Source organism: Ptychodera flava, chromosome 8 (assembly GCF_041260155.1).
Source record: "Ptychodera flava strain L36383 chromosome 8, AS_Pfla_20210202, whole genome shotgun sequence".
Lineage (NCBI taxonomy): Eukaryota > Metazoa > Hemichordata > Enteropneusta > Ptychoderidae > Ptychodera > Ptychodera flava.
Window position 1 is genome coordinate 39627313 of NC_091935.1, and position 23599 is coordinate 39650911.

At 37.9% G+C, this 23599-nt stretch overlaps 1 protein-coding gene across 1 annotated transcript in view; it reads right to left on the reverse strand.

Annotated features, from left to right (window-relative positions):
* Window positions 1-23599, reverse strand: part of LOC139139321 (angiopoietin-1 receptor-like) — a 109361-nt gene that overhangs the window by 63502 nt on the left and 22260 nt on the right. Inside the window, exons 4-10 of the mRNA XM_070708199.1 lie at window positions 20614-20748; window positions 20347-20493; window positions 16632-16760; window positions 15537-15689; window positions 12881-13156; window positions 11852-12181; window positions 11384-11454 (exon numbers count right to left, since the gene is read on the reverse strand). Of these exons, the coding sequence (XP_070564300.1) occupies window positions 11384-11454; window positions 11852-12181; window positions 12881-13156; window positions 15537-15689; window positions 16632-16760; window positions 20347-20493; window positions 20614-20748 (1241 nt within the window). The remainder of the gene's footprint in view (window positions 1-11383; window positions 11455-11851; window positions 12182-12880; window positions 13157-15536; window positions 15690-16631; window positions 16761-20346; window positions 20494-20613; window positions 20749-23599) is intronic.

Here is a 23599-nt window from a genome sequence, read left to right on the forward strand (position 1 = left end):
GCCTATTATCCATCTATAGCCGGACGAAGGTTCACTTACTGAAGATCAAAAGGAAATTAGAAACCTTACGTATTCGTTTTATCAAGATCTGTATTCCCCGGACCCGATTGATAAGAACTCTGAAAAACTCCTGCACGATACGATAGTTTGCCACAACTTATTAAGACAGACAAAGATGTTTTAGATTATCCAATCACTTATGACGAACTCATAAATACGGTTAAAAACCTCCCTCATGGTCGCTCTCCTGGGATTGATGGCTTACCAAACGAATTTTACAAGACTTCCTGGTCAGTAATTGGTAGAGACGTTCATGAAGTTTTCCTCAAATCCGTTAGCGATGGGGAACTGCCATTGTCTTGTAGAAGAGCAGTCATACGTCTGTTACAGAGTTCATTGACTCTGACGTCAATTCTGCATAAAGGTTAATTATCAGGTTCAGACAGGTTCAGACTTTGTTAATTATGTGCGATGATTATACCTTAGGTGAGAAATCTAACAAGTACATACTGTTCTCGTGTTTATGGTCTTGGCGATTGATACATGTAGGTACCTTGGCACCAAATACGTCAGGGAAAGATTGCATTTTATTTGTATGTAGATAAGGATTGTATGCATTGAATTGTATATACACGGTGTCTTTACGAACACCAGTGCAGACGAAGGGACAACATCTTGAGAGAAGGAACTATCTGGCAATATGTAGCATCCATTTATAAGAAATAAACGGTGTTATCTTTGAAGACTTGGAGTCTCTACGCTGTTTCTGTATCCCGATACCCTCTCGCATGGCGATTCCCCGAGGAGGATAATTGTCGATGGCAACACATGGTGGCAGAATCCGAACATACAGAGCAAGCTCCAGTTGGAAAAGTTAACACCGAACGAAAAATACGTACAGCACGATGGATGCAGCCGAGAACGAAGGTATAAATGTGGCTGAATGGCAGCGCGATGTCACGGCCAGGTTGGCAGAGTTACAGGACATCGTCTCTGGAAACGGCGATTGTTTAGGACGGGCATTTTCCACGGTCTCGAAAATGAGAACGCGCTTCGATGGTGGCAGCGATATACTTCGATGCTGGTCAGATGAAAAAAGACTCAAAGGCTTTGGCCTTTACTTATCAGATGAAGCCGAGAGGTGGTTTCGGAATTTACCTGGCGATCGACGGGCTGACATGGAAATCTTAGGAGAGACTTTCCTTGAGCGATTTGATATAGTCCGTGGTCTACATGGTTGTACGATAAAATGCTTTTCAATTGAAACAGCAGTCTAACCAGACAGTCGACCAATACGCATCACTGTTACAGCTGAAGGCAGAGAAAGAAGCTAGGAAAACCGACAAAGAAATTTTGTCGTACTTTATGAATGGACTGAAACCTCCACTACAAGCATTCGTCGCAGGAATGAATCCCACCGATTTTACAAGTGCCTATGAACACGCGAAGACGGCCGAAGTTGTCAACAAACTGCAACAGGAGCCAGAGGAGGAGTCAGCAGAGTTAACGGAGGAGATCAAAGAAAGAATCGGACAATTGAAAGAACTTGTGAAAGAAATGTCGGACATTGAATCGAAACTTGCATGAACAATCGCGTCAAAATGACTCACAACAGACAGGCATTAGAGACAACGGAAAGTACAGAAATATGGAAGAAGAAAGGCTGACAGCAAAGCAATACGGTCTAATCGCCGTCAAGGTATTTTACATAATATTTCGAAATGTTTTAGAAATTCAAGAGACTATTTCGATAGTAGGATATGTTATAATTGTGGGAAACCAGGGCATATAGCCCGTCAATGTGTTAAGAAGTTTGTAGGGTTTCACCAGGGCAAATTTACTAAGCCAGCTGTTTGTGGGATGTCATTTACTGAAGGTGAAACTCGTAAAATTTTCCATACAGATTGTTCCTCGGGAAAGATAATACTTTTGAAGAAAATTTAATTCCTGTGTCTATCTGTAACAGAAAGGTAAATTCTTTGATTGATACAGGGGCTAGTATTACAGTGGCTCCCATGCGATTATTAGATTTAATTCCTGAGTTACGGAAATATCCGATTTTGACATCAAAATATAGTTGTGTACAAACAGCGGGGAAGGGAAAATTGAATGTTGTTGGGTTTATGAAGATACCTGCTTATGTTGGAAATAAGCGTGTAATGTTGAATGTTAACTTAGTTGATATTCTCACTCATGATTTAATTTTGGGACTTGATTTTTTGAAGCGTTATAGAGCTGTCATTGATTTTACTGCAAATAGTGTTAAGTTACAATCTGATGTACCATTGAGAACTACTGTCGATATGATAATTCCCCAAGGGCGTGAAATGATAATTCCCGTAAAGGTGCCGTATAAGTATGCAAATGGAGTGTTAGGGTGTCTTTGTGATAAACGGACCGACTGACGCCTGGTGTTTAGTAGCTAGTGGTTTGGTGTATTCGAATAAGAAATCAATGCAATGAGAATTTTGAATACATTAGATACAGATGTTAAGATCAAGAAAAATAGTATTGTCGGAGCATTTTCACCACTTCATTTCTCAAGTGAAATTATTCCACTGGTTGAACCCATGATTAATAACGTTGCTAGCAGTCACAGTCAATCACTATATGAGAGAGATTACTTGCTTGGTCAATTGAAACTTGATGAGTTAGACATAACTGATAATCAACGTAATCAACTTAAAGATATTTACTGCGTAATGCCGATGCTTTTGTTGATTCTAGTGGTAAACTGGGTCACTGTGATTTGATTAAGCATAAGATTCAATTGCAAGAGGGTTCTGTTCCGTTTCGTCGCGCCCCTTACAGAGTGACCCCTGATAAAAGGCAGGAAATAGAACGACAAATTGACAACTTATTAGAACAAGGTATTATCGAACCATCTACTTCTCCTTTTTCAAGTCCGGTGGTTTTAGTTGCGAAATCAGATCATCATTCTTTCAGCTAGATTCTGCACGGACTTTAGGCTTTTGAACGGATTAACTATACCTGATTCCTTTCCCTTGCCAAGAACAGATGAATCTTTAGAAATGCTTGGTAAAAACAATCCCAAGTATTTCTCGACTTTAGATTTGCAATCTGGCTTTTTTCAGTTAGAATTGGATGAAGAAAGTAGGCCAAAGACAGCTTTTGTCACACATCAAGGGTTATATCTATATCGGAGGCTGGCTCAAGGTTGAGAAATAGTCCTAGTTGTTTTCAACGCACCATGCAATATGTCCTACGTAACATCAATTGGCAGTATGTTTTGTGTTATATTGACGACATCATTATTTTTAGTAACACCTTCGAAGACCACCTACAACACATTGACACCATTTTGACGAGATGACGTGAAGCAGGATTAAAATTGAAGCCTAGCAAGTGTCAATTATGAAGCGTAGTATTAAATTTTTAGGACATATCATAAGTCAAGATGGAATTTCGGTTGATCAAAGTAAAGTAGAAGCTGTAAAGAATTATCCCCGCCCTCACACAGTGACACAATTAAAGTCATTTTTGGGAATGGCAAATTACTATCGGAAGTTTATTAAGAATTTTTACAATAATAGCAAGGCCTTTACACAAATTATGGGAAAGGATGTCACATTTGAGTGGACTGATAAATGCGAGGAGGCATTTGAGAAATTGAAACAGATACTATGCGAAGCACCAATTTTGGGGTACCCTGATATGAGTAAAGAATTTATTTTGTATACTGATTGTTCGACTTATGCCCTTGGATTTGTTTTGGCACAACAGCAAGATGGCGTCGAGCGTGTAATTTTGTATGGCGGACGGAGTTTAAACTGTCATGAACGGAATTATTCTATCACAGAGCTAGAGGCCCTTGCCGTTATACATGCTATAAGATACTGCGATCCATATGTAAGGAGCAATCACATTGTTATTGTAACTGATCATTCCAATCTAACTTTCATGTTTAAACAAAAGATACCAAAAGGTCGAATTGGTCGTTGGATAATGACATTGCAACAATATGATTATGAGATTATTTACAGGCCTGGAAAGAAACACATGAACGCTGACGGGTTGTCAAGGCGACCATATCGTCAGTGTGAAGGTTTTCCTTCCGACGTCACAGATCTTGAGAATGCTCCTGAAATAAATTATCGACCTGATCACAGTCCTAAGCTGGTTGATAAAGCAGTCAATACAGACTTAGTTCAGCCTCCTACCATTTCTAGTTTGACTGTTGAGAGCCAGGAAAGCTTAAACAAAGGTTACGCCACAGGCCAAGACACTTTCTCAGATCAGGAAACCCATACCGATAAGGCAGACAATGAAATTGACAAAGAAGTTATAGAAAACTTACGAAAGGAACAGAGAAATGATTCGTATTGATTAACCTTTTAAATTATATGGAGAGTAACGAACTACCTGAGAATGAACAGTTAGCTAAGAAATTAGTAAATATGGCTCCTAATTATGATATTGTTGACGGAGTTCTATATCACTATTGGAAACCCACTGGGAAAGCTACGACGAAAACTGATTGTATTAGGCAGGTAGTTATCCCCAAATCTATGAGGAATTATGTGTTGAAGAGGGCCCACGATTGTGTCCTGGGTGGACATCTTGGTTACACTAAAACACTGGGAGTTTTGAGACAAAGGTACTTTTGGGAGCGAATGCCTCGAGATGTTAATATGTATGTTAAAACGTGCGCCCATTGTCATACTAGGAAACGTGCTGTGCCCCCGTCCCGTGCTAAATTACTGCCGATTCCAGTTTCTGGACCATGGGATCGACTAGGAATGGATATCGTTGGACCATTACCCCGAACTTATGATGGTCATAAATACATTTTAGTGCTTACTGATTATTTTTCCAAATTTCCCTTAGCCTTCCCTCTGAGAAATGCCAGAGCAGAAACTGTGGCCAGAATATTGTTTGATGAAGTAATTGCTACATATGGAAGTCCTAGAGTTTTGTTGAGTGATCAGGGATCAAATTTCTTATCTCAGGTAGTAAAAGAAACATGTAAATATTTTAATATAGAGCGCAAAATGTCCTCCCCATATAGACCTCAGACCAGCGGATTAACGGAACGTTTTAACTGTGTGTTAGTTGACATGTTATCAATGTTTGTAGATAGCAAACAGAAAGATTGGGACCGATATATAACTTCTGTGTTATTTGCTTATCGAGTTAGTCCACAAGAAGCAACAGGGCTATCTCCCTTTTTCATGTTATACGGAAGGGAGGCTACCCTCCCTATGGATGTAGAATTTCAACCAGTTGAGGGTTAGAACACGAAATATAGACACCCATTTGAAATTCTGGCAAGTAAAAGAAACATAGCCTATCAGTTAGCAAGAGAGAATATTGAGAAATATCAGTGTGAAATGAAAGAGCGTTATGATCGCCGTATTAAGAAATCTCAAGAGTTTAAGATAGGAGATGCAGTGTATTTGTACAAGCCGTCAATTAAGCCAGGAGTAAATAAGAAATTTGTCACAAGTGGACGGGCCCCTATTAAGTTACGACTTTTGAATAGCAATAAGAATTATCGTAAGGTGATCCACGTAAATAGGTTGAAGAAAGAAAGCTTATTTGCGTCCATCAGAGTTTAATTCGTCGACTTCTGATGAGTCTGAAGATGAATTACAAGTTCCGTTTCAATCGTCAGTAGCTGATGAGATCAGGAATTCTCCTGATGACGATGTTAGTTCAGCTTCCAGTCAGAGTGTGCATTCTTACAATGATGATGACAATGAACATTCAGTTCACGAATATGTAACAATTGGTGGTGACCATGACAATAACGCTCCACGATCAGTGGGCTCAGAAAGTGAACAGGCACCTTATTATGAAGTTGAGAAAGTTGTAAGGGGTTGATATAGAAACGGCAAATTACAATATTTAGTCAAGTGGAAGGACTATTCACACAAACATAATACGTGGGAAGATGAAAATAATTTGAATGATGCCGCACGAGAGTATTTACGAGAGCACCCTGTGAAAGTTACAGGCAAGGCATTGTTGTCTTTTTTACGAATTTGCTAATTGGTCACATATAAAGGTGAAACGAATGTGTGGTCACCAGTTAGTCTGAGATGAATGATTGGTGTGTATGGCCGGCCTAAGTATGTTAGAACTTTGTGAGTGGCGTGACTCGATTTGTTTGCCCTGAATGTGATCAAATTAACAAAATATGAATTTATAGTGTTGTATTTATCTTCTGAAAGTATCGAGATTTAGTCCTTCCACTTAAAGAAACCAAAAGAAAGACGTAACTGAGACTATTTAAATTTAGTACGCCCCCTAATGGGAGCTACACGAGGTGAAAAGGATGGGAATAGTTTAAGCCGTCATTCTCTGAAATTTGAATAGAAAAATCGGCGATAAAACCCACTCTGCCTCCTATAATGGTGAATTTTGTGTGACTGAAGTTGTACAAGATATGATATAGAAATGCAAGTTTCGAAAAAGAGAGATATTAATGATAGTTCTGTAATACATAGTGATAAAAAGAAAAAAGATGAAACAAAGGAAAGATTTACTTTTCATAATGAAGGGATATAACCCTTCATAAGAAAATATGAAAATATTCTGTGTAAATTGTAGTTAGAAAGGGCCCTTATTATTCATTATTCATGTATATTTATGACGAAGTATATTTACTGTTGTGTAGAATTATTTAACACACTTTCTTGAGTTATGTAATTTTTCTTCTATTCTTTATTTTATTAGTGGTTGTATGCTTTTCATTTTACCGTTTATTTCTAATTGAAAATTCATGCGGGACGCATTCATAGAAAGAAGGGGAATGTTACAGAGTTCATTGACTCTGACGTCAATTCTGCATAAAGGTTAATTATCAGGTTCAGACAGGTTCAGACTTTGTTAATTATGTGCGATGATTATACCTTAGGTGAGAAATCTAACAAGTACATACTGTTCTCGTGTTTATGGTCTTGGCGATTGATACATGTAGGTACCTTGGCACCAAATATGTCAGGGAAAGATTGCATTTTATTTGTATGTAGATAAGGATTGTATGCATTGAATTGTATATACACGGTGTCTTTACGAACACCAGTGCAGACGAAGGGACAACATCTTGAGAGAAGGAACTATCTGGCAATATGTAACATCCATTTATAAGAAATAAACGGTGTTATCTTTGAAGACTTGGAGTCTCTACGCTGTTTCTGTATCCCGATACCCTCTCACATGGCGATTCCCCGAGGAGGATAATTGTCGATGGCAACACAGTCATACGTCTTTTGCCTAAATCCGGGGAAAATTCAAAACTAAAAAACTGGTGGCCAGCATAGACTCTCGAGAAACTAGGGTCTATGCGGCCAGTTAGTCTTCTTTGCAGCGATTACAATATACTCACCAAGACCCTCTCCCTCCGGCTTCGTTATGTTCTTGGTACCATTATTCATAGTGATCAAAGCTGCAGTGTCCCTGGTTGACAAATTCACGATAATATTGCTATGCTCAGAGACTGCCTTCAATTTGCTAATGCTGAAAATATTCCTCTCGCAATAATTACCCTTGATCAAGAAAAGGCATTCGACAGAGTGCATCATGATTACCTTTTTCACACTTTAGAGGCTTTTGGTTTCGGCCAAAATTTCATCAACTACATTAAACTTTTATACACCAATGCACAGAGTTTAGTCCGGGTCAATAACAACCTCACTGCCCCTATTTCTTTTAACCGAGGAATCCGCCAGGGCTGTTCAATTTCCGCACAACTTCACATTATTGCCATAGAGCCCTTGCTCAATAATCCGGATTAAAAGTGATATCAAAGGTCTTACCATGATACCAGAGTCTCATACAACTTGTACTCTCTCCGCGTATGCAGATGATGTTGATTTTATAATAACTCATAATGATGATTTTAGTAAACTTAACCGCTGGCCCAAAACTTACAATAAAGCGTCAAACTCTAAGACAAATATTGGTAAGACGGAGGGTCTTTGGGTTGGAAGTTGGCGGGTAAGGAAGGATAGCCCTCTCAACACCACCTGGAATAGCAAAGGTCTTAAATGCCCCGGGGTGTATCTTGGTAACGACCAGCATTTTGAAAGCAGAAATTGGACTGAGCTGGTTGATAAACTTTCAAACGATATTGACTACTGGAATCAACACGCTCCAAACATATCGTATCGTGGGAGAGTTTTGATTATCAATAATTTACTAGCAAGCAAATTTGTGTACCGTTGTTCCTCACTTTGCCCTCCTGCCGGCACGGTGGCCTACGTTCAGTCCCGCCTCCTTGATTTCTTTTGCCAAGGAAAATGTTCAAAGATATCTCTATTTCGACTATGACCATCCTATTTTCCGTTTTGTTGATTATTATTTCAGTCAAGTTCAAAGCCTCTGTTACTCTAAAAATCTTCTTGCAGTTGAAATTGGTACCCCTTTCATTTGCTTTCCAAAATTTCACACTGACTTGCTGACATGCTGGTATTCACTGTCAAAAATTCGTAAAACAAATTTTAAAAACATTGATGAGGTCCTTCAAGAGCCTCTGTTTTACAGTAAGGAAATCCTTCACCCAGACACGAGGGAGACATTAAAAATAGATTATTTTATCAACTCTGGCATCACAAAGATTGGCAATTTAATTGATCACCAGCAAAAACATGGTTGACTGATACAGACATCGATTCTAAGATTGATATCCATTCTCGTCGCATCGCCAAACTTATTTACAATGACATTTTGAAGGCAATTCCACCACAATGTAAAAATACGATCACCTCCAATCTCAGGGGAGAAATTTGATAACTAGGACGCCAATACATCACTGTTATGAACTTCACCATTCTAATGAAATCAACTACCCGCTTTACAAAATTCAGAAAGGTGCCATTTACAAATATCTTATCAAGGTTCTCCAAACAGAACGTCTCCCTAATGCGTCCGACACGTGTTGGCGAAGCATTTTACAACTCCCTGTCTCTGTGATTCCAAATTTCAAGGCTTGCTATTCTCCTTTACTTTCTTCAAAAGAAGGAGACTAGAGATTAATTCATGGTGAATACGCAACAGGCATGCTGCTTTTCAAAATGAGCTATTGTCCGACTCCAAATTGTGTTTTATGTGGCGAGACCGATACCTTGCTACACACCTTCTTTCAATGTAACTGTAATAATGATCTCTTCAACAATCTTACACGTTTATCAAAGCAGCTTTTAAGCGATGAGAATACGACTATCCGACGCCACTGGCTTGTTTTAAATCCTCCACATAAATCCGGTAAATTCCTCTCGAAACAAGCAAACCGTCTCTTCGTTTACATCAATGTGGAAATTTTCAAAACTCTCGTTAAATCTCGTCTTCAAATTGAATTTTCTTATTTTAAACTTAGTCATCAACTTGAAATCTTCAAAAATACCTGGCTTTTGTAATTTTGATTTTCATTGATTTTAACAATTTGATGCATCTATGTATATACTTTTATGCATTTTTTGTAAATAGCCAATTTTCATATTGAATAAATGATTTGTTTGAAAACTAAAAAAAAGGAAGTTTATAAAAGATATTATATATTGTCGTTTTAGTATAATTAGGCCACTTCATTTTAATATTTTCATGATTCATTCCATAATTAGTATTAAACCACTTAGAGTGTTTGACGTGAGAGAAAGAGTTGGACAGAAAAAATCTTAGTTCGGAACCCAACATTTCGCTATTTCCCATCGTATATGCGTCTGCTTGCAATGAACGTAACATATTCTTAGATGCATGCTTTACCCGACTTCAAGGCATATCAAAAATCAAAGTAAAACTTAAGTTTCTCACACGGCAATAGTTGAAAAATAGACAATTAATGCAAGATATTGGTTTGAGTTACAAAATGTATCATTAGAAACGTTCATCACCACATAGGCACCTATTGTATAAAACTTGAATGAAAAGACTTCAGCATACACTCACGCGTGTTGAATCGTACGGCATAGTATACTATTATTTTTAACAGTGCAAGTATTATATAGTTTAAATTCATATTCACTTTATAAGGGTTTATCATCAATGTCTTCAGAAATATGAGAAGGAAAAAAAGGGAAATCGTAAGTTGATTTCAGATGACATGTTTTTTTTGTAATTATCATCTATGAAAAATGTATAAATGACAGGCCTGTTCATCAAAGTTAACGTATGGAAGCCTTCTGTGAATCTAAGTAAGATTTAAGTTAGACAAGTGGGAATAGTTGATATTTTGAAGGATAAAACATTAAATGCAACAATGTTTTGAATAAGAAATGCTATCAGGAAAATTCATGAGAAATATGGTTTCATTTTGTCGGTAAGTTCAACGGAAATACCTCTTATGGTAAAACATTTTGGTAGTTGGTTCTTTGTCTATGAAGTATTATACTTTTATTTCACAACAACATATTTGCAATGATCAAATTATGTCATGATAACTCATGAACACCTTGAAACACAGTCAATTAGGTGACGAGTTTAATGTTTTAGTAAAGATTTAATATTGACTGTGTTATGTTGCAAGTGCTGTTGTTTTGCATTATTGTAATTGAAAAGATGGAACTAGTAGGATCACTTGATGTGTGATAATTGAAGTTTGGTTTTATTATATGTTCTACTTGTCAATTTTATATTTATTTGTTATGTATATTCATAGCTTTTTTACGCAGGACGTCATTGGAGATCATAGAACACCATTTGCGTAGAAAATGAATGGACTTATTCTGTTAAAATAAAGTAAAATAAATAAACAAATAAATTAACTATACAAGTTGTTTTTGTTCAATATGTTATGTAGCCTACTCATAATTTAGTTGATATTCCCCAGATATGAAAATGAGCATAAATGAGTAAATATAAATCAAACGATTACTTCAAAAATTAATTTATGCCTAATTGTGCAACCCAAATGCTCCAAAACCTAATCCGAACTAGTCGAAAACCTGAAGATTCTGTGTACAAAATGACGTGACATTTGACGAAGGATTTTAATCGATGACACAAAATCCATAACAATTACACACACACTCAGACATTACTTACAGACTAACACACGCCAACCAGCGTCATTGGCCCACTTTGGTGGGCTACGCCTACCGAGTGGGCCAAAAACTAATTGAGCATTCTATTTTCAAGGAAATTTGGATATTTTTACAAATTAATAATTTAAGTCATCGTCAAGTTTACATTCATCTCAATGACTAAAACGTGTGAGTGATCCCTTGTGAGATGTGACTACTTAAATTTAATACCTCTATTTTCAGTTACAAGTTTCTAAAAATCGTTTTAGTCGGACAGAACTGTTATTTATCGTTCTTGCCTAAATGTAGAAGGCAACATTAGATCTGTTCAGTTTTTATTTAAAGTACTCAAAATACCAAAAACGTTAAACTTCGCCAACAATAGTATATATTTCACTCACCACCCAGCTAACTTGCAGAGCATTTGGATGACTTGATGTTGTTGCCGTGATTGTTGGTCCCTCTGAAGGTACTACAATGGGACATTGTTTCACAAAAGAAAAATACAACTTGATATTCGTGGAGGTGGAATATGTCATCACCTTTCTAAGCAGCTATACAAAAATATTCGAATTTCAATATCTGACATTAAAGAAACCATCAAAGGACCAATATTAAAATTTAAACGGGAATAAATGCATTTTATAGAATCGGTATATTTTTGTCATTGATAAGAATTGACTGCAATGTGACTGTTGTGAAAGCTCCGATTATATGACATTACTTGAAAATGATGTCATCTGACAATGCAATTTACTGCATGATATCGCCTTTTTGCACCTTGATTGCTGTGATTTGTAATTAATAAAGATAATGAAAAGTCTCATTGCAAGATCCAGCTGGGTCGTTTTCGCATTAAATGCACTTACCATCACACAGTGTGTTTACTGTACTGTATGTGTCTTTGCTGCCTTCACCCCTTGGTCCTGGTCGTTTGACAGTTACTGTAAAATCATAACTAGTAGACCAGTCAAGACCCGTGATGTTTGTGGTGTAATTTGTCTGATCTGGATCATCTACCTGGAAATGTCGATTTGCCGTCCAATCGCTATCTGCTGTCTTTTTGAAGTACACTTTGTAAGACTCAACAGGTCCATCTCCGGGGTCGGTACCTTTCTCCCATTTCTCCCACGTGACAGCTGTTGTTGTTGCTCGTGGAGAAATTTCAGGACGATTGCTCGGTAAAAATTCAGGTAAGACTGAAATAAGCACACAGTGTAGAGGGATTATGTTATGTTCTTTGTTTTAACTATATTCTAGGGACAATTGAAGTTTCTACTCCCGTATAGGTTTTAAAGTTATAGTTAGTCAACAAATGTCACTTTTTGTTTCCCAGTCTTATAATTTTAAGAAAAAAACCACGTTTATTAAGACGATTGCGGTTTTAAAAAAAGCCACAAGATTTAATAATTAACCAATAAAATGAATAAATAGATAGATACTAAATAAATAAACAAATAAATAAATTATTCATCTACTCGCCACTGCGTCTTTGTGGCTGGTTGTGTGTGATGCCCGCACCCCTTGACCTCAAACTTCGTCGTGTAATATTTGTTGGTAGTTACATTTTGAAGTCGACTCTATCTCCCTTTTGAGATACATGGCACTTTATTCAACAAACGTGAATTTAGCTTATATAATCTAAGCTCAAAACGTCTGTAATAGGCTAGGTGAAATTAAATACGGATACACTCTTAAAGTTACGACTATTTTTTTGAAAACAATGATTCTTAAAACTTCCGTGTTTCAGGCACGAGAGAATGATGATTGTACTGACCGTCAAAGCGTGTAGTGTTGTGTTGTGTAACAATTGTTCATTGTCACATGCGTGTTTGTCTGAGTATCATATTTCTGATGGCTAGAAATTAATACGTCATAATATTTCCTGTGGTCCTTACCATATATTTCGAAAGTTGTCAGTTCTTTTGAGTCGTTACCAACTCTACAAGTGTATGACAGTCCGTCATCAACTATAGCATTGCTATAGTTACTGATGGAAATGTACATCCCGCTGAAATGATGATCTGTTTGTGTGATATCAGATCCAGACTGATCAACTAGTGTCACGTCATCAGACGATATAGGTGGATTCTTGCTAACTTCACAGATGATAGAGGTCTGTTCACCAGGGTTGACTTTTACGTTATACAGGGCACGTATTTGCAGACTCCCATCTGAAAACGAAAACGTTTTGTTCGATTTATAAACAGAATGACATGTTATCACACCTTCATTATTGTTTGCCGAACCCGATGTCCGAGTCTGTTTGTAAAAATCGATTTAAAATGCCTGAAATTGTAAGTGGTTTATGTTACGTCTCAATGCCAACATCTTGTGCCGATTAGAAAGTACATTAAAAGCGACATTTTTAACGTCGGAAATTCAGCATCTAACGAAGTTACAACAATGTGATTTAATGTTTTAATCACGATGGCCTATCAATGCTTATTGGCAAGTCGCTTCAGTCATTTGTTTGGGATATTCTGACCAAAGTACGTCAGGTATTACCAGCCATCTGTAACGACTACTATGGGACCGGGGAAACCAGATTCTGCAGGCGGGATTACTCAAGGTGGCAAACGGTATAGGTGATTGGTGCCCATGTCTCCTAAACTTTGTCGAATTTTGCGCACAGGTAGCGGTACGAAATGTTACCTATACTTGGGAACACCATACCGCACGTCATACATGGTTCAGTTAGAGACAAAAATCACTGAGAAAGTAATGTGAACGTTGATGACAAACTTTGCTCTCGCTCTAGCGGAAATTAGCATTGTTCGTATTTGTCAAAGTCGTGTAAATTGTTCCAAGCTCTTATAAAACGTTCGGCAAATGAATGCAGAAGATTATTGCCAGAACCACCCTCTGTATGACGTTTCCGAAAAAAACCTAGCCCCCTTTAATGAACACCACAAAATCTTAAACTCGATTTTTATTTTTTGGGGGCAAAAAGAAATGCGATCCGCTTTTCGAACAGGTCACAATTGTACATTGTAGGCGCATGTACACAATAGTGATACAGTTTGTATTTTGATTGATTTTCTGCCACTGACGCATGAATAGGCTTAATCTTTATTTCTTATACAGCGCATTATATTAAAAATAATCTCAATGCGCTTTACACTTAAAATCAACAAAGAGAAGGATGAAACATAAAATTGTTTTAAACTGACAGTAAAAAAGCAAAGTTAAAAATAGCAACATGTTATAAAAATTCATCATAAAAACTACAAAAATTATGAATAAAAAGACGTAAAAAGGTGAGTTTTCAGTTTACTTTTAAAAACATCGAATGACTGAACCGCTCGAATATGTAATGACAGAGAATTCCATAAGCGAGGTGCAACAAATTGAGAAAGCCCTATCACCGTAATACACCGTGTTTCCTATTGGCTGATATAAATTTACAACACTAGAGTGAGAGCAAAGTGTGCGCTGAGTGTCACGGACTGTGAGCAATTCACCTTAATACTTTGGAGCATGACCTTTTAGTATCTTGTGAGTGATGATAAGAATTTTGAATTCTATCCTTTGTTTAACTCGAAGCCAATGTAATCTGTAAAGACAAGGTGTGATATGGTCTGTTTTTCTTGTTCTAGTAATTAAACGAGCTGCAGAGTTCTGAATCGTTTGCAGCTTTTGAATTTCATAAGCTGGCAGGCCAAAAAGCAAACTGTTACAATAATCGAAACGAGACGTGATGAAAGTGTGAACAAGTTCCTACGTAGTGCTCTGATCTAAGATGTTACGAATTTTTCCTATCTTCCACAACGCATGGGAGGCTGACCTACAAACATTAACAACATGGGCCGACATACTACCGACTGTATCCATGGTAATACCAAGATTACGAACTGCGTTCGAAGGCTGTATGGTGACATCACCAATCTGTACATCACAGCGAGTTACCGGGCTGACACCTTTGAATTTAGATGAGAAATGTAAAATCTCTGTCTTCCCGTCATTGAAAACCATGCATATTTTCTCTCATCCACCCTCGGATATTCTCCACACAAGACTCGATAACATCGATCGGGACACGATCGCCCTCACAAATGATATAAGATTGGGTGTCATCTGCATACGTCATACAATTAAGCCCATACTTGGTCACGATATCCTCTAATGGTGCAATGTATAAACTGAAAAGAATTGGTCCAAGGACCGAACCCTGGGGGACACCGCATTCAAGGAACTGTGCCTCCGACAGAATTGACTCAACACAGACCGATTGCGTACGACCCCGCAAATACGATTTGAACGATTTGAATAGCACAATATATTGGAGTAGACACACATGTATGTAAATGCTACGAACTGAAACGTATCGAAAACAGCTAAGTTGTCGTCATTTATGATAACGGTGAAGTAGTTTTAACGTCGAGAGTTTGCCTAACAAAACCATTGGTCAAGTATCAACATTTAATAGAAGACGTTCACAACCACATTGTGCAATTGCATGATCAGGTTGGTTAAGTGCACACATATGTCAATTCTATAATGTTACGATGGTAACTAACATGCTCTACAAAAAAAACCGGTAAGCCTATGTACCCTGTTGACAGTCATCAGATAAATTGATCCATCCTGGAGCACACTCGCCATTTGAACAGATTCCTGTCGTCTTATCACATGCTGCATTGTCTTTGCAGTGACATTTGTAAACACACAGTTCACCGTAGAGACCGTCAATACATGAATCTGGAACTAAAAAAATATTGCAATTGTGATATATACACTACCATGTGACCAACAATGCTGCGACATAAAATTCCATGCAGGCCTTGAGACATCAACATAATGATACTGTGATCGAATGTGTAAAAAGTATCGTGGCTTACGTTGGCCACCTTGGTAGTTTTCATTTCACATTTGTCATTTTTTCAAACCTGTATTTTCTTCCTTACCTGTATTTTTTTCATACCCGTATTTTTGTCATACCTGTTATTTTTCCGTTCGTAGATTTTTTTATGCCTGTTATTTTTTCACATGTAATTTGTTTGTGATACCTGGAGTTTTTTTCAAAGATGTAATTTCTTTCGTACCAGTAATTTTTTTCCTCCTGCCTCTAATAGTTTTTGTACCTGTATTTTTTTAGTTTTGTGACCTTTGAAGGTACTTAACAGGTCGTTGTCATCCTGGGCTAAAAACCTACTTTTCGTCCAAAAATTTCATTCTTGAACCCAAAATTTTTGCAATGGGCAGAAATTTTTAACTAAGTAACAGTAAATAAATGTTAGACTAAACTATATTTGTGAGTTACACCCATCATGCAGCTACATCTGTCCATTGTCAGTAAAGATTATAGCTATTTGATGTTTGAAGTGCTGCGACATGCAGGTCGCAAGAGTCGAAATTACAGGCAGTATAAATTTACGAGTTTTAAACTAAATCGACAAGACAGACCCGCAAGCCGTAACAATAATGGTCAATTACAAGAAAAGAATATGTGAAAGTGTAAACTAATTATTTTATAATCGGGTCTCGTACATTGGTACTCACTTTGACTTTTTAAGCTACTCCATCCCTGCAAACAACCACCACTGTAATTCACCTGTAGCTCTATCACAACCTTTGACACAATGACATGTGTGTGTGCATCCAGAGCCATACTTTTCACTGGGATATTGAACATAGTTTGTTACTCACTGTGACATTTGAATCCACTCCATCCCTGCTCACAACCACCGCTGTTACATTCACCTGTAGCTCTATCACAACCATCGATACAATGACATGTCTGTGTGCATCCAGAGCCATACATTCCACTTTGACAATCTATCGATAAAGCGATAAATGTGTACAGATTACTATAGGTAAGCGGACGAGTAGGAGGCGGTTTACGGAATTTAACGGTACAGTTTGCCAGTAAAACTCCGAGGCCCGCAGGGCCGAGGAGTTTTGTGGCAAACTGTACCGTTAAATTCCGTAAACCGCCTCCTACGAGTTCGCTGACCGTGTTATACCACGAATTTGCCGAGTTTTAGAGCTCTGTTTGCACGCCGAAAGTTTTTATTTGTAATTTTAGTGCAGTGCAAGTTGAAACTTTGGCAAGAAAACATTGACGCGTTTTGACACCTTGTTGAACGAAAGTATAAAAAAAGTAACCCATGATTGGATAAAACAAAGTTGACATGTGTTGCTATTGTAGTGCGATGACGTGGTTGAGCACCTGGTTTGATTTGAATTGTATGAATTAAGTTTGATTGATTGGTTGGTTGAATGAAGTGAAAAGGTGTTTGCAGATCGACGTTAGCGCCACGCTTTGCTCATTTGGGTCGAAAACTTTGAACACGCAATTGCCGAGTCGCTCTACGTATATCGATATGGCGGATGAAGTACAAATGAAAGCTGTATCCGGTGCACTTCAACTACCAAAGCCAAAGATGGAAAAGAAAAGTCCCCCTGTCACGCCAGTGCTAACGGTCACAATCGGAAGACCAAGCTACACAGCCACGTCAGAGAAAGGCGCAACAGAAACTGCAAGTACAAAACGTGTAGATCCACAATGACTGTGGTACTGCGTGTGTGTTTGCCTGTAGCTAGATTTAACTTTACCAAAGGCGACTGAAACCTCTACATTCAGTGTTGATAACTGACTTTGAAGTCTTAAATTTCAGCTTCGAATGATCGTGATAACAATAACCTTAACACTGAAGTGATATTTGCAATCAATGCCGTTATTTCACGGTGACCAGTAATTGATTTTGAGATGTACAGTCGTGCAAAATTAATTCAGTCCGGTGATTCTTTTAAAGTGTCTTTACTCTGTACTTAATGGTGAAATAAATTTCTTCTGGTATAATGTCTCGCATTTGTTTTTTTACTCGTCGCCACGTGACTTTCTTTTGTTTAAAAAGTGTCCATTTTACAAGTTCTTTTGTTTAAAAGTGTCCGATTTACTAGTAAATCGGACAGTTTTTAACAAAAGAACTGTCCGATTTACTAGTAAATCGGACACTTTTAAACAAAAGAACTTGTAAATCGGACACTTTTTAAACAAAAGAAAGCCAGGTGGTATATAATAAAATATTCGGTTATGGAAATTAGAGAGCATGGTTAGAACAATGGGCACGAGGCGGACAGTGGTATAACTGCAATAATTTCACAAACCACATTAACGATTATGGTAAATAGAAAAAAGACGGTTATATGGTGTTAGTTTGGATTGATGCAAACGAAAAAATTAAGCCATGGCGTTAAAAAGTCTTTCCTGGGTAGTTTTAGCAAAAAAACAAAAAGTAAAAGCAGAATCTAACGCGGCGATTGTCGTCGCAGGGACATTCGGCGCCCATTGCTAACTCATTGTTGGCGCGGCGGATACATAGCGTGCGTACTCGGCTATCGTATTGGTAGACTTGATTCAAGTCTGATTTGTGAAAAGTTGAGCGGGGTTAAAGCGATGATTTGTGCTATGTTTTCATGAAGATCGCGTAGGTGGGGCGAACGCAATGAGTGGGTTGAACGCAATATTGGGGGGGGGGGGGGTGGAGATGTTTGGGGTGTTCACCAGAAATCATAGGTAATCCGGCAGAAACTAACTCACTACTGCATAGACTCAAAGTTAACGCGTTCAGTCGCTAGGAAAACCCGTGAAGGTAATATTCGTTTACTAACCCCATTGAAAACCTGTCTTAGGCTGCCATACGACGCTTTGGAGTGACTGATACGCTGATGAAAAAAGTAATTATTGATAAATTATGGTGAAAGATCCAGAATTAGCTAACAACACGATTGGAACTAATTTGGGATAAATGGATGCTGAAGTAATGTCGGTTTTAATCTGCAAATGTAAGCTCATCTGCCTTTCTTTCTAAGTTACACACTTGATTAATTAGTTATTTGTAATATTGGAACATTCAGCTATAAGGCACCTAAAACTTTTGAGAACTTTGAAAACTATAAAATCCAATTATCCCAATTTAGTTCCAATGCCAGTCTGGAGTTTATCATATTTATGGAAATATTTCACCCTTGACGAAAAATACACAAGAGAATCTCTCCACTGAAGGCTACTGCAGTTCGTGATTATGTCGTAGTCATTCCCATTCTGTGAAAGAAAAAGCGATGTACCTGGTGTGCAATCACATGACCACCGAACAAGTTATACTGGCCAGTACGCCAGTGTTATAATGCCGCTTTTTTGTAGCCGCAGGCCATCGTCTACAACATTATTGGACTTTTTGTATTGTGATACTTGATTCAGGGGATCCACTTTTAAACCATTTAAAGACTGTGTGCACTATTCAAATTCGACACGGAAATATGAAATACACTACAGCCTTTGTATAACTTCTGAATGGTTTTTCGATGATCATTATTATCGTGGATGTATTTTGCAACGCGGGTGTGGTTGAGAGAGGTATTATTTATTGATTTATTACCCTTATCTTGGCAGCGCCGAAAATTCAGAGGGGCGACTAAATTCTTCATTTTTTGCGAGATCAGAATTAAAGGATGTAATGAATTAAGAGAGATTGGAATCAAGGGACTTAGAACACCAATACATGCCGTACATGTCCGAATCGGTAGTTGAACACAACCACTCTATCATTCACTCAGTATTAGTTGTACTGGAATGCATTGCATGAACATCCAAAGAGATCAGCTATGAAGTACATTTGTACACGTCTGAATTAGCACTTGAACGTCTTTTGCCACAAACCATACCCATCTATTTCAAACTTAAGAGAGGCGCAACATTATTTGCTAAAATCACTTTGGTGTCATGAAAAATTCAAAATTCTTCTTTGAGAAACCCAGGCAATTAATGAACATGTCTGGGATTAGAAAATCGATCCCCCACTCCCAGAAATCATCTCACACTGTGTATAAATGTGCATACACGAAAGCGGTATATATTACACGATCTCTGATTGGATAATAAATGTCATTTGGCTCCAACTACGAAATATTATCCAATGACGCAATGAGCAGCAGACGGGTTAAAACTAAACGTTAAGCAGGAAACCATGCAGTAGATGACGACAGCGTGGATTATATTGTATGTAGTTGGAGAGAGACTCACAAAAGACAGTCGAATTTTCCAAACATAGGCCATTTTGAACATATCGCCTAATGTATGTCTCGTCAGGAGCAGAAGTTTCGGCAGTGACTACATGAACACTTGCAGCGTGTGATCTGAGGGAAATATAGGACTATATCGAGTGACGCGGAATAATATCTAGTCAATGATACAGTTAAATGTTTCTAGTGAAATTTAACGCATTTTGTTTTAATCTGAGACACTCATTGAGCCTGCGGCTCGTTTAAGACAAAATATCCCCAACTCGTGTCAGAAATCTGATCCCACATCCTTGGTGATGTTAGATTCTATTAATCAACCACCCAATATCTTACTTACTCGTTGCACAGTCGATTCCTCCATATGATGCAGTGCATGAACATCCATAGGGATCAGCTAGGCAGTACATTGTTGAACGACATGCATCAGGCTTGCCACTTGAACATACTCTATCACAAATCATACCCCAGCTATTTTTTCCACAACCTAAAATTGAAAAATATCACTACGTTAATTGAATTGCTGCCCGTATGTCGAATAGGTTTCGAGGCACTCATGAAGTGCATATCCTGTCTCTAGAATGTTTTGGTATATCTGATTACTTACCGGTTTGACACTTTGTTCCCTGAAATCCGGGTGGACAGACGCATTCCCCTGTGTCTGAGTTACACATCCCTCCATTGTAACACGTTGGACAGGAGAATAGACAGCCCGGTAAACCCCATTTTCCATTAGGACAACCTGCGAAATTGATTTGTACTCCAATGAACTCTGTGGTATTTTAATTGTGAATCAATCAGGTGTTGCCTCAGAAGTTTTTGATAAAGCATATTTCATATACATTTTGGCTTATGAAATTAATTATAAAGTTAATCATGAATCTCGTGCCAGATAAAGCAATATGACTACATAAAGAAAGCTATACATCAATTGTTTGGCGTTCAACTTGAAGTGCTGATGTAGTTAAGCAAAGTGTGTAAGAAAATGATGAACGAATTACCGCGCCAGAATACTTACCGCATTGAAACTGTAGTATCTATCGAAACGCACACTACAGGTTCTGTCAGTCATTAGTACTGATTCAACCTTGTTGACGATGAAATTCTCAAATGACATTCAACTGACAAGAAGCCTTTAACGTTTCGTAACGTTTTGATAAATAAGTATCAAATCAATTCACAATTTGTTTCGTTTGACACAAAGTCAACAGTTCACGAAGAATGAATGTATTCACAAGGCTCATAGGAACAACATAGGAACACAACATTTGTCATGGTGACGCTAAAGTTGTTAAATTTCGATTAGATTCTTTTCATAATTAATGAATAAACTCAGCAGCTTTTAAACTGGCTCCATTTGCTTCTAACATACTGTCCACTCCTGGTTTGGATATTGTATGAATGCTGGCATGCGCTACTATTTTCGTTATGATTTTGAATCTCAACATCATGTGCAGGTCATAGTCTTATCTTCATGTGAGCCTGTGAACCAAATGACTACAACCATGAAGTTGTTTACCCAAAAATTGATGAAGGGTAATTAAAGGGAGGTGGTCGTCGGAACTGCGCATGTGCAACTTTCTTGTTTACAAACAATGTATTTCATGCACTGTATAGATACATCATGTCAAAATAGCTGCAACATTTAAATTTTACGATGTACATTAAGACCAACATTTTAAACTTTCATCAATCGCCAACGTAGCTGAACAGTGTTTATATTGGTCGTAGGGGTCCTTAGCGATCTTTGAGCGCCATTCCGACGACCACCGCCCTTTCAATAGATGGATAAGGCTGCGTTCACAAAAAAACGGTTGGGGGGCTGGAGGAATTCAGGGGGGATTCGAAAATTTTGGGTATAGTAGAGGGGGGACTTGAAAATTTTGCTCTGCCTGTAGAGGGGGACTTGAAAGTTTTTTGGTTCCCATTTATGTGTTACATTTTCCAATTCCAAGTTTTTGTAGGTAATTCAATGAAAAATGAATACCATCTTTATGTCATCCAATTGTTGTAATGTTAGTAATAATTTAACAAAATCTAGAACCATTTTGTCACATTTCATGACCTTTATGTAAAAAAAATCTAAACGTGTGATTTAATTGTCATAAGAAAACAAACTCGAGCCTAGTAACAGGGTAGAAGCTGCAACTGTTGATGATTTTTGCAATATTTCTGTGCAGTATATAAACTACAGTTTCTTGCCGTCTCCCTACAGCATGCTCAAATTAACAGACAATATTCAGTTTGTCGACAAAGCCTGTATATATAAATGTGAATTAGATGATGATTTAATTAGAGTCCAGACTGACAGTCAGTTGCCAGTGATACAAATGCGTGGTATACATACACTGGCTGTGATAGCAAGCTGAATATAGAACAATTCAACATGCTGTAGGGAGTAGAACAAGAACACGGCTGTATGAACTGAACAAAAATATTGTCAAAAATTATCACAGTTAATACAGCTACTGCCTACAGGCAGTGGGACTATCAGATACTGCCTTGCTACTGCAGTGTCACTGTCACTGCCTACCTGAGCAGTGACAGAGATGGCGAGGACTCTGATGTACATGGTAGTTGAAAAATAGTTTGGGTCAAATGACGCTCATGACAGTGAAACATAGTTGAACACAAATATCAGGCCAGAGAGCAACACATGGAAGACCAGGAGACTTGAAAAGTTATCAGGGATCTTTGAATTCTGTCATATGAGAATAATCAAATATTGAAGAAAAAATATGGGGTCACCATGTTTGATTTTCAAATATGTGGGATTGTGATAGTTGGGGGGACTTGAAAATTTTTGATCATATAGAGGGGGGCATTTGAATTTTTTAGGGTATTGAGGGGGGGGGGTCTGAAAAACAAATAAGATTTCAATCGCAATTCCTCCAGTTCCCCCCCTAATCGTTATTTGTGAACGCAGCCTAAAGGCCACTTTTCTTGTTTAAGACAAGAAAGTACAATACGCTTGAACTGCCGACACTGACCTAAATGCAAAATATGAATGGCCCCATCCTTTTTGCATTGCAATAATTCTACTTTCTTCAAAAATGATGTGCATTACGAGCAGTTGACTTCTTTATCTATATCTGATTTTCCTAAAATATCCTACTTAGGGAGCGTTCAGTTATTATGGCCGGGGGTGGGCCGGCAAAATCCAGGGGGGGTCACCTCAAATTTGAAAACTGCAAGGGGGGGGTCATGTATTTTTCAAACAGCTCAGAGGGGGGGGGGTCACTTAATTTTCATAAGTATCCGTCCCGTCAAAAAGCAGTTTCAGTGGTCAGAAATTTTCTGGGAGATAAAAATGATTCGTTGCATGATTTCATTCTCTGAAGTTATTCACCTGTAAATCTGAACAAAAGTATAATTATCTGTCACATGAACATCTTGACTTGACAACTCTGAGGCTTGTCTTATTGTAAATCAAGCTCACTGCACTGAGGGCCATGAACAATTCCTATTACTTACATATTAGAGATATAGCAAGTTTTGTCAGGGAAATTATTTAACAGTTACCTGTACTGAGACTACTAGTACCATGAAAAGTGAAATTATACTTTTAGGTGAAATTACAATAACATAATTGT